The sequence below is a fragment of the Odontomachus brunneus genome, unplaced genomic scaffold (genome assembly GCF_010583005.1).
Source record: "Odontomachus brunneus isolate Ranch 3 - 2012 unplaced genomic scaffold, Obru_v1 Obru_scaffold_003, whole genome shotgun sequence".
Taxonomy (NCBI): Eukaryota; Metazoa; Arthropoda; class Insecta; order Hymenoptera; family Formicidae; genus Odontomachus; species Odontomachus brunneus.
In genome coordinates, this window is record NW_022639453.1 from 689,752 (window position 1) to 706,649 (window position 16,898).

At 42.8% G+C, this 16,898-nt stretch overlaps 1 protein-coding gene across 5 annotated transcripts in view; it reads left to right on the top strand.

The window, feature by feature from the left end:
- The window catches only part of LOC116843654, a 307,139-nt gene that overhangs the window by 117,092 nt on the left and 173,149 nt on the right, over window positions 1-16,898 (top strand). For all 5 annotated transcript variants that reach the window (XM_032814240.1, XM_032814259.1, XM_032814279.1 and 2 more), the window contains exons 3-4: window positions 9,640-9,720; window positions 12,926-13,148. In XM_032814240.1, coding sequence (XP_032670131.1) covers window positions 9,640-9,720; window positions 12,926-13,148 — 304 coding nt within the window. The remainder of the gene's footprint in view (window positions 1-9,639; window positions 9,721-12,925; window positions 13,149-16,898) is intronic.

Below are 16,898 nucleotides of genomic sequence, written 5' to 3' on the forward strand. Positions count from 1 at the left end.
CTGGCGCGCCCTGTCCACGAACAGTGAAACCGCGAATGTCACGCGAGCGCGTGGATTTTAATAAACGAAATGGAAGCAGCGGCGGATCCGTTCATGTCACACTTATGCTTCAATGTATCTTTCGTTTATAGCTACCTATAAATTCAAGAGAGAGAGAAAGAGAGAGAGAGTATGTGTCCCCGTCGCGTGACGTTGGTATAACCGTTGGCGATGACGATGACGATGATGCATTCGATCCGCTTGTGTTAGTCTCCTAGCTGGTCTCGTTATGGCAGTGTTAAAATCCGTTATGGTCGTTGCGCATCTGTACTTCGTTGCGAAAGAGAAAGAGAGAGAAGGAGTTCGATAAATCAAATATAAATGTAATATCTCACGGTGAAACAAACTCGGCCCGCGTAGTGCGTCGACGTGCATTGTTAACGTATCAGAAACGAACGCGATAACGAACCCGAAAATGTAAAAGCGAAACACGCTGGCGAGCGGGAACGTGACGAATAAAGTTCGTCTGTTCTCTCTTTCTTTCTCTCTCTCACGATAATCCGTCACGTGCTACACAAGAGACCCCGAATATTACGCGGTAATATTAAAAATATTACATTTGACAAAGCCCACACGTTCGCAATATCCTCTCTTCCCTTCGTCTTTTTTTTTTTATTACACTATCTCATACTTTTACGTACTACATATGAGGGCAAAAAAAACCTGCTCACGCAACCTCCCCAAAATTAATCCGCAAAAAACGTACTGTGCTCGCCGTCGCGATCGCCACGCTTGGCGGGGTCAAAGGTCCCCCGCGTTCCCGCGTAAGCCGATCATTTCATTTTTCGCCATCGCAGTCGCGACCGGCCGAATGAGCTCTCTTCTCGTGGCGATGGTAGGCGCGGGGGCGGCCTGCCGGGTGAAATATTTCAGGCACGTTAAGATCGTGTCTTAAGGGGGAAAGGGGAGGAGGGAGAGCGGTTGTGGCGCGAGGGAGTTCCGCGGGATTTCGACGCGAAACCCATTCGACGTTCCCGGCTTTACGGCTCGTTCATAAGTCATCGCGTACAAATGGACGCCGACGACGAAATCCGATTCACCGGCACGGGAATTTAATAATTCCCGGGGCTTTGCGCGCGGCGGAGCGCAAATCGCCAGCAGCGTCGGTGTCGTCGATGTGACACGAACGGCCGCTGCTGTTGTCGCATGACGGCGACGGCACGATGATTCCCGTTCGCGCAGAACGGAACAGCGGTTTCGCGACGTGCTCCTTCGCGAGCGCGACATCCCCGACGTTCGATAATTTCCAACCGTTCGCGAAGTAACGAATTGGATCCACGTCTATGGCCGCGACAGCGGACGATTCTCTCCGGAGTGGAGTTTTAATAGCGTTTTCATAAGGGACGACCTGTCTCTCTCTCTCTCTCTCTCTCTCTCTCTCTTGCGCGCGCGTGGGACATTTACATCCGCCGACGAGGTAACTTTCGCCAAGTTATACAAAAGGAGCAAATCGCATCGATTGTCCGTGACAGCTATCGGACGACGTAATTAATAGTTTCCATGGAATTCGACGAACGACATTTCTGTCTCTCCCTCCTTCCCTCTCTCTCCTTTTAGCAACGTCCGTCAATCTAATAGCAAATTCGATTGTTTGCATTAGTGCGTACTCAGTGCGCACTAAGGCTTGTTTATGATATGTTATTAAATTTAAAGATTGTCTTAAATAAATTCTCAAATATTTTTAACCAGTAATATAATATATACAACATCCGTACGAATCATTTTATTAGCTAAAATGTTTTTAAATATGTATTTAAGACACGATCTGAGTCGAAATTTTGATGCTATTTTGACGTTCTTAAGGATAGTTTGTGCCTCCTTAGACGATTTATAGCCTAGGTAAAACCTACTTTGATAATATTGATACTCATTAACTTCTCTTTTGAACCTATAACTCTACCTTGTCAAAATTTTGACGCTACTTTGACGCTCTTAAAAATAGTTTGAGCCTATTTAGATAATCTATAACTTAGGTAAAACCTATTTTGACAATATTGACACTCATTTCCGAATCGAAATTTTGACCCTTGAAATGTTGAACCTTGAATTCTACACCACAGTAGGAGCTAAGATAGTAAAGTAGGTTTAACTCTAATGATATGATTTACTTCTACTTTGACCTTGATGATGTCTGAAATATATGCAACAAATAAAATGTATATTTTGTATGCTATTTGACGTTTCTGTTTTATTTATTAAATTTTTTAAATATCTCTATAAAATACATATATTCTATGTAGGAGCTAAAGCTTCAATAGAGGTTCGCAACTGAACCTACTTTGCTTTCTAAAATCCTATTATACAACCTACTTTGACGCTAAAGAAAGCGAAAGCGGAAATTTCAGACATCAAAGTAGGATTAGGGTCAAAGTAGGAGTAAATTATATCATTAGAATTAAACCTACTTTATTATCTTAGCTCCTACTGCGGTGTAGAATTCAAAGTTTAACAAAGGATCAAAATTTCGACTTGGGGATCTTAAATATAAGAATGTACTGTAAATAAGCCTTAGCACGCACTCAGTGCGCACTAATGCAAGCTACCGAATTCGCTATAAGTGTAGAACACGCTATAAGTGTATAACGTTGCTCTTCGATTAACGTTATTTCGCGGGAGGATTATCGATGACACGCGGTGTAGAACAATTTTAATTGCATTTTTGCTCCCTCGAATCGATGGTTTTTCCGCTCTGTTTTTTCTTCTCCTCTCTCTCCCGCTTGCAAAAAATATCAGGGACACGCGGCAACGTAGGCCGACACGTGGCCTCTCGCGCTTCCACGTTCGATCGATAGTCGAAAATAATTGCGGCCGCCTCTGTCGTCGAGAGCACGGCGAACCAACTGCAGCGATGCGAGTGCCAGGCTGGTGCGCTCGCGCCGACGAGGAGAGAATATAGTGTTACGTCGCGAAGAGATGTAGGGACTCGACGCCTGCTAATGCACGTGCATCCGACACCGGCTCTGTTCGAGGAATATTCGCGGCGGGTGTACCGTTACCGGCTGCAGACTGCAACTCGGCTATCGCGGATTACGTTGTGCGAAGCGCGAGCAGGAAGAACGGACGGCGCGATTCCCCCCGCCGTTGAATCGCAGTCGCCGAGTCACCAAGAATCCTCCTTCCCCCTCGGCCATTGAACACTCATTTGGATCTTGGCAGAACGATTCCGTCGCTCGACTCTCATTATTTATATTACGCGGAGAAAAAAGTCGTTTTTTTTTTTTTTTTTCATATAAATTCTCTTCGATTTTATTGTTTCTAATAGTCTAAGACTTTTATTTTATTACAAGGAGGGGAGAAGAATCTGGTTGTGTTAACGCGAAATTTGGTTTTTACGAACGAAATGGTTGAAAGACATTAAATTCTTGGTTTTTACGATTCAAAAAAAGAAATTACATTTTAGTGAGAAAATTAATTAGTTTGCTTCTTAGATATTTCGCGATACATTAAAAAATCACTGTTAGAAAAAATAGAAAAGGTATAGAAATAGAAAAAAATATTTAATTTAAAAATATTAAAAAATATAATTTTATATAACATATAATACAAAAATATTGTTAGTATAAAAAAAATATATATATGTATGTGTGTGTGTGTGTGTGTGTGTGTGTGTGTGTGTGTGTATGTGTGTGTGTGTGTGTATAATAATTATATATTGTTATATATTATTACAATATAATATTTTATTTATTAAATTATATATATATATATATATAATTTAATAAATAAAATATTATATTGTAATAATATATAAGAATATATAATTATTTATATTTTTATTGATTATATAAATATTGAAAAATAATTTCCCTGAAATATTTTTGACTTGTGATTACGAAGAACTTGCACGAAGTTTTATGTGAATTTTTCTACCGCGGAAGAGGAACGCGTGCGTCTAAATCATTTTTCTTCGTCGAGAAACGATACATCATCGGGCTGCTAGATCGAGTTGTGTTCCTTGCTCGAGAGATTTTCAATTAATTTCCGCTTCAAAGGCCCCTTACGTTTCACTCGAGGACTGATTAAACGCCGACGTTCCGTTTTTTTCCGTCAAGTAGCCTCCGATTAAGGCTGATTTCAATTTGCGTGCCGGCCCGCAGATATCATCGCCGGTATTTCCGTCGCCGTGGCTATCTCTCTTTCTCTCTCGCGACGACCGAACGAGAGCGACATGAGCGGCTTGTTCGCGGATGTAATTATGGCTACTCGCGAATCGCCGAGTCCGCGAGCCGCTGGCTGGGCCCTCTGCCGGCTTGTACAAGAACGTCGGCCGTGCTTACGCGGCCGAGCCGGCACTTTTGTCGATAGCGGCGCGATCTTATTTTTTTACGTTTTTCGTCTCTTCAAAGGTGAGCCCGCCTTCCTCCGTCTTCCGTCGTTTTTACTCCCGTTGCGGAATATCAGGCGAATGCGGCAATCGCGTATTCCGAGGCGTCGTCTCGCCTCGCCTCGCCTCGTCTCGCCGAGGGACGTTATGTCGAAATTTTTACGACACGTGCCGAGCAAAAGCGACTCGCCGCCGACAAATTGGGTTTCTCGAGTGCGAGAGAGAGTCTCTACCGCGCCGACGGATTCCGTTCCGATTCGCAACGCGCGCGAATCCGAGATTGCACGATGTCCGCGCCATTTCGCGCCCTCTCTTCTCCGCCCTCTAACGTCCCTCGGTTACGACTTAACGATCTGGCAATTGTGCGAAGTTACAAGAGAGCGAATTGCGTCGCTGAAAAAGAGGATAAACGGCGTGGCTAAGTGCCGCCGCTGCATTGCCCGACGCGGAATTGCCGTTGCATGCGCGGTGCGCCCCTTTTACCGCGCGCACAAGAGAGAGAGAGGAAAGATCGACCAACATTTGCGGAAGAGTTTCAGAAAAGAGCTCGAGTTTCTTGCTCCTACTGCTGCGAGAGTCGAGGCGGCAATTTTTCGCCTTGGCTCGATTCTCTCGGGAAAAAGTGAAATCTCCAAAAAAAAGAGAACAGCAGAAAAGAAAAGTGGGAAGTAACATGAAAAACGCATCTCCCAAGTTCTCTTGAACATACACCATCCATCAAAACTGATCGAACGCGTAATAAAACATCACGTGAGTGATGCAGGGGCGAATTCACTCGCTCGGCCTTAACAAGACGAATATTTCCGTTATCATGCGACGTTGGAGAAATCGAGAAACCCCATAGATTACACCCATCGGCCGCGATGATGAGAAACGGGAAAGAAAATTCACCGTCTCGCTTCCACTTGACCTTCTTGTTCGTCGACCGATTTCTTCGTATAAGAGAGAGAGAGAGAGAGAGAGAGATGTTCCATCGAATATCAACAAATCAGTAAATCACGGCCGGAGCACTTTTAGGTGGCTTGCCAAGCGAGGTGCATCGGGTGCAACGATCACTCGCGGACGCACTCCGCCGGCTTCAGGCCGGCCGGCAGAAATACCGCGCTGCGCATGATTCTAAGTGCTCCGTAATAGACTTTTGGGAAACAGGCGCTTTTAGAATTTTAGCGAGGGTGATTCACCCTTGCCGTGCCACGTGAGAATGCGAGGAAGGGGGTCAACGCGAATCTTCGCCGCGCCTCCCATATGGACGCAGCTGTCGCGCGAGCGCGGGAACACGCGTGTGTCCTCCGCTGTGCGAGCGTTTATATCGGGTGTCCGGCCCCCGAGGCGAATCAATTAGCCCTCTCCCACGCGTTCCCATTCGATTTTCGATCGACGGAGGAGAAAGTGCCGCCACGCTGTGTGGCGGACTGCGATGACACGACGACTTCGTTTGAAAACGCGCTTGTGCCACGCACGTCTTCGAAAATTACAATATTTTCTCAAGCATTCTCCCATTGTCACGTGGAAAAGCAGATTTAACATTCGCGATAATACATATTTATTTGTTTATTCGCACTGGTCCATAAACGCGGATAATCTGTTTGACACGGAGGGGAAGAAAATGATGGCAATAAAAAGAGAAAAGGAGAGCAGGTGCGCTCAGAATACAAATTGCACACTCGTCAATAAAACTGAAGATTAGATAAACATAAAAGAAAATAAATCAAAAGAAAGTAAACTCGCGTGTATCTGAAGAATTTTAGAAATATTTTGCTTTCTCCGAAACACAAATGGGATACACTTTCTCTTTCTCTTTGATCTTTATTCCAATGGAGAGAATTTTATACACTAAGAGACAAAATATCTAAGAAATAATAAATATTCATTCGGTAGGTACTAATAACATATTTACTCTTATTTCTTTTATTTAGGTAAACAGTTGCTTTCATAAAAAAAGTTAAGGTTTCAAAAAAATATATATTTGAAAAATGTAATTAAAAAAATATATATTTCCTTTTTTATTTGAAAAATGTTATATTTGTATAAGTAGATATATTACTAATATACCCAGTACTCTAGTATCAACACTAGTGCTAATATTAGCACAAAGTAAATACTGTTTATTAGACATTTTTTTCTTAGTGTATATTCAAAATTATTATAGAATTTTTACTGTGAAAATAGATCGACATTCTACAGTAATTGACTGCAAATGGAGAGGACAGTGAATTACTGCAGAATCTCGAAATCTATTCGTTGGTCACAAAATCGTGTAGTAATTCTTGCTATAAAATTGTCTCCCCGTGCACATTTAGACCGAATCCTCCCCGCCGGCCGGAAATTTCGTCACGGACGTGTTGTTCGTCGGCACTCGACACCCGGTATCGAGACATCTCACTCGCACAACGCGGTGGGACTTCCTGGTTCCCAGAGTGTTATGTGCGAACATTTGCGAGCGAGCGGGCGAGCGAGGGCGTGAGGGCGCATACGACGCACGCACGCACGCACTCACGTACGCGTTATTCGCACGCATCCACGTCGTTTCGTGCGCGCGCGTCGTGGAAGATCAAAGTCACCCGTGCTAGATATTTCATCGCGGACGTCTGAACGGCTGCCAAGAGCTCCAAATGCGGCGGTCCGAGGATTTGCGAGCGGAAGTGCGAGAGCGCTCGGGGAGGCGAGCAAAAACACCACCGCCGCCACTCGTCGAGCAGCGGGGATCCGCATAAGCTGCGAGGCTGCGCGGCGACGTTCCGCGTCGCGACGCATCCCAGCGTCGGTGTCGTCGTCGTCGTCGTTGTTATTGCATCCCGGCCAGTCATTGTTACCTAATCTGCTCTTCTGCGGGAACAAAGTCGCGACAAAAATACACCGGCGTGTTTCAAAGCATGACATACATCGCGCTTGATTTCGCGACGATTTCACTATAGCCACAGTGTTGAAACTTATATATTTTTAATTGATAGCTATAATTTCATCAAAAAATAATTTAAAATTTTGAATGCCGCAAAAATGAGACTAAACTCGGCTGCATTCTTTCAGTCGAAATTTTTATTGCATTCAAGACTATATCATAGTTTTTTCCATATGTGAATTTTTTTATTTTACTAAACTTCTCTCTCTCTCTCTCTCTCTCTCTCTCTCTCTCTCTTTCTTTCTAGCGCAAGACTTAGGTTATCTTGCTTAGGAGCAATTTATATGCATCTTAAATGCATGTTATGTCACTATTTTAATGTTGGAGAAAGCCAGAAAATATGATTGAGGCCACAGCTTCGCACCAATTTCGATATACTGAAAAAAAATGTTTGGTATTTCTAACTCTATAATCGCACAGAGAAATGATTATTATAAATTATGGCCGAGAATACCATTTTTTCATTAAATTTTACTATAATGTTAGTGGTAGTGGAATATTTCCTGTACGTTTCTTGTATAACTATACATTTTACATGTATATTTCTTAAATAAGCCTTTCGAGAATCAACCATGACCGGCAGTCACATATGTTCTTGCAGGCTGCGAATTAGTTACGGGAAAAACATTACGCAAGAACGTGTGTATATCTGTCTGCCTTGGTCGAATTCGACAGCTCGCACTTACTTCAGTTTTTCCACACAAGAGGCCACTTATTTTGACAGAACATGTATATTTTTTGGATTACTTTCTCCCAAATGGTGAGGTGCATTACTTTGAAACTTATATATCTTTAATTGATAGCTATAATTTCATAAAAAAATAATTTAAGATTTTCAATGCCGCAAAAATGAGATTAAACTCGGCTGCACTCTTTTAGTCGAAATTTTTATTGCATTCAAGACTATATCATAATTTTTTCCATATGTGAATTTTTTTATTTTACTAAGCTTCTTTCTCTCTCTCTCTCTCTCTGTAGCGCAGGACTTAGGTTATCTTGCTTAGGAGCAATTTATATGCATCTTAAATGCATGTTATGTCACCATTTTAGTGTTGGAGAAAGCCAGAAAATATGGTTGGGGCCAGAAATATAACTATGATCTTAGTTAGATCAATCTCATCTTTTCGCAGTGTGATAATTCGTAGTGGACGAATTTCGCGAATTTCATTTTTGTCACGCGCATCGGCATTGGATATCGAACTCCAACTATTGAACTAATTATTGAATATTGAACTTTGAATTATCGAGTGGAACTTGAGTCGAACTTTTGCGCCGAGACCGAACGTGCGAATACTAGAATTCTTTCCTTACGCAACACGTTCTCGGACTCGTGACTTTTCGTCGCGATCACCTTTCGCGCTTTTGCACGCGGGACTCCCCGCTGCGAGAAGAGCGGTTTCTCGGATTCGCGCGAAAGCGCGACTCCCGCGTCGGTCCTCGCGCATTCACGCGGAATTTATGGGCGCCAACCTAACGGTCTTCTCTCTAATCGCTTGTCAGCCGGCGCAAATCCGAGCCTCCGGCTCGTTCGGTTTCGTTGGAGAAGCCGCGAGATTACGTTGTCAGTCGAAATGGAAAGTGTCGGGGATACGGATGGCGTTTCCTCGGGGCGGTGAGAAACGACCGATATATCGAGACGTCTAATTAACTTTAATTATCATTAGAAAATCAAAATAGTCAAAAAAAGAATCATCATTGAGAAAAATGTTTGTTTTTTTTATTTTTTAATAGCGATTCAATTCGATCTTTATGATTTTAAATTATAATAATTTCTCGGAGTGGAATTTCATTCGAAACAAGTTTAAAATATCAAAATAGGTGTTGAATGAAACAGTAAGGTTAAAAGTAGAGTCAAAATTTCGACTCAGGAATCTTTCGCTCAAGCTGAGACTAAATCCTTATCCATATGAGCGAATATTACAATTGATTACAGCGCATACGTACCCGGGACGACGAAGATTCACCCCTGAATTTCGAGTGAAGATATTCACTCGACGGTTCCGAATAAACTCGCTCATATATGAGTGAAAAAATTACTGTAATTGGAGTGACTCGGTGGTCACTCCGCTTCCCGAGTGAGATTTCACCCCGAGAAATTTAGAGAGTAATCGAGATCCTCGATCAGGGTGTGGAGATTGATAAGATAGCCGGGAAATCTCACACGCTTATTGCTTATTGCGCCGTGGGACACCTCGTCGCGCGAGACAGTGAAACCTGCAAAATCTCCCGTTGCGACGCTATCGCGCGCTCGCGTGTATCGCTCGCGATTAATCGTCGCCGGGACATTGAACTCTGACGTTGGACGTAAGGTAGACCTAGATAAGCCACCGGCTTTCCCGAATACTAATTCAACTAACGTTAATTCCGTATGCTCTAGGGCTTCCAGCGGCCGCGGACCCGACTCGCCCCTCAGCTCGGATCTGGCGCTCGACAAGCCTCGCCCCATACCGTCGCCCAGGTGAGTCCATTGATACCGAAGCGCTGCCACGATTACGTAGCACGCTAAGCGGCACGTTCATTTACCGTGGATCTCGCGCAAGAAGCAATAGCACTGCCGCGAACATGCGGAGAATATGAAAGACGTTGCTAACAAGGGAACACCGCGAATCCGAACTCTTTAATTTTTATACACTTTTGTGAGTATGTAGAGTAAATCAATACATGAATAACGGTATATTCCATTTGTGCTCTATCGCTATTTAAAGGTATGATTTACACTCTCAAACTAAAAAGGACGATTCCACTTTTTCGTGTATTACTCTTAAATTAAAGGAGATAGACAAAAATTTTTCATAAAAGTTTAATGGTAAGTTAAGTGCTGTAAATTGACATAAGCATAAATAAAAAATATCTTTTTTATAGTAAAAAAATTTTTTTATATTAAATTATTTTTTTATTTAAAAAATTTTTATATTTTTTATTTGTGCTTATATTAATTTATAGCACTTAACTTACTATTAAACTTTTATTCGAAAAAATTTTTTTATCTCCCTTTATTTAAGAACAACATACGAAAAAGTGGAATTGTTTTTTTTTATTTTGAGAGTGTAAATCATATCTTTAAATAGCGATAGGGCACAAATAGAATATACCGTTATTCATGCACTGAGAGAAAAATGTATGATATTTGGAACTATAATGGCATAGTAAAACGATTATAGTTAGGAATATCTTTTTTATAGTAAATGTCACCATAATGTTTGTAATATTTATAATATAAGCATACAGTATAACTGACTCATATAAAACTTTTACCAAGAATTATAATTATTTGAAATAAAAAACATCGTAATGTAGCAAATATTAAATGGTAAGAGAAATTAACTATTTTATATAGTCAATACAATTGGAATATTTGGAAAGTATGGGTACATGTAACTATATTCCCAAAGCGTGCTTTACTATACACATAGAGTAATAAGATGGTAACTATAAATGTCTGTTCATTTTGCTATATCTTCGTGTTTAGATGAATTATAAATATATGTTTGAGGCTAAAATGAACTATAAAATATAGTGAGATTATAGTTTTTTTAACTATTTTTTTCTCTCAGTGTGTATTGATTTACTCTACATACAAAAGTATCAAAATCAAAGAGGGTTCGCGGTGTTCCCTTGTAAGCGACTTTGTTTTCATTAATTAACTGCCTTCATCAGAATCCCTTATCTAATCGCGCCGTTTATATTTAAATTTTTACACTCTTGCGTACTATATTTTCATACTTCATGTTTCCATTTTTTACATTTGTTTATTTTGTATATTTAAACTTTTATATCTCTCGCCTGGCTTTCCTACTTTCCTCATATATTTTATTAGAGAAAGTATATCTTGGAGGACACTCGTTAGCATCGATTCATCGATTCGTTTTCCAAGCTCGCGGATTTATTCTCGAACACAGAGAATCCTCTGCCTTTGTGCGAAAGCAAAGATCGTAACGGAAGCGCGCGTTTCCGTGGAAGATACGATGACAATCAGCCGCGAATGAACGTCGCCTGCAGAGCCTCCTCCCTCGATCTTCAAAGTCCCGTGAGTTTCGGTAGTCACTCGCGCATCTTTATGGATCGCGCGTTTTCAAAGAGGCGAGAGTGACGTTTCACGCATTTGCATGCGCGTCGCGCGAAAGAGAAACGAACAGAAAGAGAGAGAGAAAGAGGGGGGTGGAAGAGGGAAAAAGAAGAGACGCAAGGCTAGATGGACTTTCGAAGGGCCGGGGAACGCAATCGTGAAGAATGAAGAGCGGCTTGGTTCCTACTCTGTAATCCCGTCGCGCCCGCTGCGCTCCTCCTGCGTTCGAGATTATTGACATTGATACGCAGACGCATCTGTCCGTGCAATATCGGTCACCGCGTCTGCACGCCGCGCCGGAGAGAATTGTCGAGCGAATCGCCTTTGTCAGCGTGCTTAAAGTCGGTCACTTTTCCGCTTGCACAATGACACCGTCGCCGTCGTGCTAGAATGCAGGCGAGCCGATCCGGGGCCGTTGGCCGCTCACGTGAACTAATTGCGAAATGTGATTAGATGATGGGGCGTGTGAAGCATTTTCGTTCATTCACTCGCTCGTGCGTGGACAGGGCCCTCTAATCCGTCGCAATGGACACATGCGTTTGACATGCGTCCATTGAGGATGCGTCAAGCTTGCATCCTTTCTCTCTCTCTCTCTCTCTCTCTCTCTCTCTCTCTCTTTCTTTTCCGAACGACGAAATTTATGATTCAAGACGTCGTGACGTTATATTTGACACGAGAATGGAGCACGCGATCATCCGAGAAAATTTCGCGGGCATTATCTCGACGAGAACACGACGACGATGGCGCATGTGATGCGCCCACGCGATCGTTCGCGTCTCTTATCTAATTAAAATCGTTGGAGGAAGTGTCTCAGGACATTAATTGATGCTTAATTAGTATCAATTTGTCTTTCAAGCGTCAATTCATTTTCCCTCCGAATCTCGCTTGTCTAATTGCGCCTCTCGTGCACACTGAGAGATAGATATCTGGAAGGTAAGAAATATTTATTTGCGACGGATTTTATTGATAAGATTTTATTTGCATCAATAACATATTTACTTGCACTAATGTACATATTTTCACGTTGAGACAAAATTTCTTTCAAATATGAGCAAGCATATATTTTCCTAAAACTGTCTAAGAACTTTTCATGAAAGCGATTACTTATCTATTTCATTTAAGCACAACATACGCAAAAGAATTTATATTTAAATAAGTATATGTTATTATACTACCCACCGAATAAATGCTTTTTATTTTTCTATTAGTGCATAGTTTTCGTTGGAGGAAATGCTCTTAGATATTAATTAACATTTCCCTCACGTCGAGTTTATTTTTCAAATAATTTATTTTTTGAATCCTTATATCTGGGACATAAATTGGCATTTCTAGATTTGTGAAAAGCGTTTCGGGATGAAGCATTAGGTTTGACAATAAAATCTAGAATGAAGGTTTTCAAAAGAAAAAAACATAGATCACCGAAATTGAACCGCCTGATACTTCCTGGGCGTCCCGCGAATGATAAGGAAGAAAGTAGAATCGTTTGAGCGACATTGCGTCGCGAAAATCGCGAAGCCACCCTCCTCCTCCGGAGAGTACGACACGGAAGCACCATCTGCTGTCGCCGCGAGTATTTCCCTTTTACCCTCTGTTGCAGGCAAATCCACCCCTTGTACGGAGAGAAAGCGGGCTTTTTGGGCTACTGCGATACGGTCGGTAACACAGAGAATTTTCCACCAGCCCCCAATATCGTCGTCGAGGGTGGTAGAATCGAGTTCGTGCGCCCCTCGCAAGATGGCACGACGACACCCCGCAGGAACACCATGTCGAGGGGTTCGCAGACTTTCAACGAGCAGTCAGAGAAGTCCGACCCCGCCAAGGTGAGTGACTTAGCGCTGCTTGACTTGCTTTACTGCGTTATTTTAACTGTAACTTCGCGGAGAAGCCCGATGAGCTTCGCAAATTACTTGCAGTAGCAACTAACTCGCGACTAATTGACTAACCCGTACTAATGTGTACAAAAAACATTCAAGTAACTAACAAAGATTCAAAGACTAATGAGGAGCGAAAACGGATGTAGTAGTATTATCTTAATATTACAAACATGTAATATTAAAGTTTATTGTGGGAGGATGAACTCCTTATTAGCCTTAAAATCTTTGTTAATTATTTGAATAATATAAAGGAGCTTCATATATAATTCAAACATTCAAGTAATTACAATGATTTTCAGTGACTTGTTAAACGTGCATAACATTTTTAAAGAAATAATTCCGTATAGTCTGAAATTATGGAAATTCTGTTGTAATTTAATTTCTGTTTTAATTTTTATTATAATATTTTCTCTATATATCAACACCTGGACACTAATAACACTTTTATCTTACTCAACGGAGTGGTAAATCAGCAATTAGCTTTGTTTTCGCGAGCGAAAGTGATCAATTGCTCGCCGACTATGAACTTTCGTGTTGCAGTACAGTGCAAACCGAAACTGAACATCGTGCATCTATTTATTTATTTTTTCAATTAATTAGTCGCGTGAAAGCCCTCACTTGTTCGTTCTCTCTGTCTCTCTGCCGGGGGGCGGATCAAGAGCTCTCACGGTCTCTCGAGAGCGCGACAGACGGAACCTCCCGGGTCCTGATCGCAACGAGATCAGTCGGCGGCGATTCTTGCCTCTTGACAAATCAGATCTGTCCGAGTTCACCCTCTTTGGGCCGCGTCCGGTCTCGTAGCGTTCGGCTCCGCTTACCGGTCGCGGCACTCGCGGCTAACCCTTTATACCCTTCATGTTGTATTCATTCAACGTAATTGATTTTCTCGATAGGGGATGCGACGTAGGATTTCCATAGTAAATTGGATCGCGCGCTTTCTCTCTCTGTCATCGTCGTCGGACGGACGAGAGAGAGAGAGAAAGGAGCAGAGAGTGAGAGTGAGAGAGTGATAACGGGAGAGAGGATATTCGCCGCACGCGCCAATACAGCGATTACTCCGAAATTAACGATGTTTCGCGACGACGATGACAACGACGGTAAATCTAACAAGTTAATGAAATTCATTTGACCCTCCTCCCTCTCTCACTCTCACTCTCACATTCTCCCTCTTGTTCACGGCGACTTTATAAAGCGCGGCAGATATTAAACTCCTTCGCGATGTCGTCACGTGAACTCGCATTTACATACGTTTAACCGACCCTTTTTCTCCCCCCTCTTCCTCCCCGCTGATGCGAAACATTTGCGCGGGTCACCAAGGGTTTCCTCCTCACGAGGGTGACGAGGCCGGACCGGAGGGAGCGAAAATTTTTCTCGTACGAGGAGACTCGTCAACGAGAGATGGATTAATCAGGGAATACTTTAGCACAATTCAATTTTCCTTCCCTCTCCTGCCTCTCCCCGTCGTACGACAGATTCGACAATCATTCTCTAATTACGCCTCGCCTCGTCGGCGATGAACAACAGTAAGTACGCTCTAAGTACGTGGAGAGCAACGGACGGCAATTTATTCCCTTTCTTATTAAAGCATTTTATAAAGGCTTCTCTCTCTCTCTCTCTCTCTCTCTCTCTCTCTCTCTCTCTCTCTCTTTCGCCCATACGCGATATAATGACGAGAGGTAATTTGCCGAGGGAATTTTAAGCGGTTTCGAGTCGCTGCGAAATGAATTTCATTTGACGACGCACTAAACAACTTTCGCGCAGAGTTTAACGCACGCTCGTCGTCGCCGTTCGTTATCATTACATACGGGAGGCTTCGTTTCGACTCAACAGCCGCGAAATACAATTTGCAACGAGCGCATCCCGGAGGGGCGGGGTGAGCGAAAAAAAAACACAAAAACAAGAAAAATCGCCGGATGTAACAATTTCGTGGGCGATTCAATTTGCTCGATTTTAATGACTTTCCGATGAACTCTTTTTCGGCCGGAAATATTGCCGCGCGAGAATTATCGTGCGCGATTGAGTTCGGCTTGCAAATTAAATGGCCAACATTTCCGCGCATGAGATGCCGCCGCAGAAAACGACGCCGGCCTGTGCTCCCTCAAGCCTTCATATCTACACCAAAATTTCACGATAACACGCGCGATAACGTTGGATAAGCCTAAAGGTAGGAAAATCCCTTCGATTAATGATCCTCGCGGATAACCTTTGGCGCGGGTCAGCGACATACAGTCGCAACAGCCTTTATCTCGGCACATTAAGATTATTCTCTCTCCATTTTTTTTTCTTTTTTTTTTTAGATAAGACCGTCGATTTATAGAGTTAGGCAACTCTAAAATCAGTGGGCGTGTATAACTTAGATATAACACATATCCAACTTCCATTACATGAAATATTATTCTTGCAAATTAAACTCCGATCCATTTCAATCACACTTTTTATTTAATTCTGCTCTGGCTTTCACTTGAATTTCCCCGAAATTTGAAATTTTTCGTGTTATTCGCTCGGGTCTGATTCGTTTTTCCACTGAAAGCTTTAGATAGTCAGGCGAACCAAGCGAGACGCATTCAACATCCGATTAACTGGCCGCGCGAGCGTCGCTGTGTCCGCGCTCTCATTCCGCCATGGCGACATTAATTATTCCTTCAAACGTCATCTCCTCCCTCCTCCCGCGCGTCAATTTTATCGTGCGACTTATTGCGACGCGAGCGTGTAACGTTTCCCGACAGGCGCGCACAAAGGCGCGCTCGCGTTATTCATCCGGACAGCCGTGGAAGGCTTTCCGCCGGCGGCCGGGACGGCCTTGAAAAGAGAGTGCTCTCGCCGAAGAAGTTGTAGGAGCGATCACTTATTACGTCCGTTGGCCGTTTCCGGCGATGAGCACGCCGGTGATGAGGAGAGTCTAGTATGTACGGCAACTTTTGCCGACTCGCTCGTGTTCATCGATCTTATCCCTCTCCTCTCTATCCCTCGGGGAGTAGTCGATTTCGCCAAATTATCCCGCGTGTGAGTCCCGCGGGAAGCACCCGTTGTTCGCGCACCCGCGAATCGAAAGACAGAGAGCGGTGACGATAACGATAACGTCGCATTTACTTGCTCGCGCGAGGCTTGTTCAGGCGCGATTATCCCAGAAATTTATCCCATGCTCCTGATCAGGTTGATCTCAGTCAGCTGTCCGGTCCGTAAGACGACGTTGTCGGGTCTTGATGAGTCAGGACGGCAGTCGAGACCTTATTAACCTTTAAACGACAAGATCGAATTACGGCGACGTAAGCAACAAGACTGAGTCGCATATGAAGCCAGTATTTTTTTTTATTCTTTTTCTTCTGCGTATTAAAATGAAAGTTTCTATCAGACTTCGTTAAAACAGAAATGCGCATTAAGGTAAAAGCAATTTAACCAGAACAGAGTTTTTGTTATATAAAAAATATTTTCTCAATGTAGAAACTGATTTTGACAGGCACATGTCTCAAAGCTTCAACAGATTGCATCGAAAAATATTAGGACCTTAACTTAGTTTCCGCCCGCAAATGTTAGATGGCAATGCAAACAGTTCTAGTAGTCATTACTAACGAAACAGGTAGTTTGTGATTAATTTCGACATTTCTCGATAACATTCAGTCAGCATACACAATTATTTTCCTAAACAACAATTTCTTTTGCTTTGTGAAAAATGGAACGCGATAAAGTGTTTTTTCG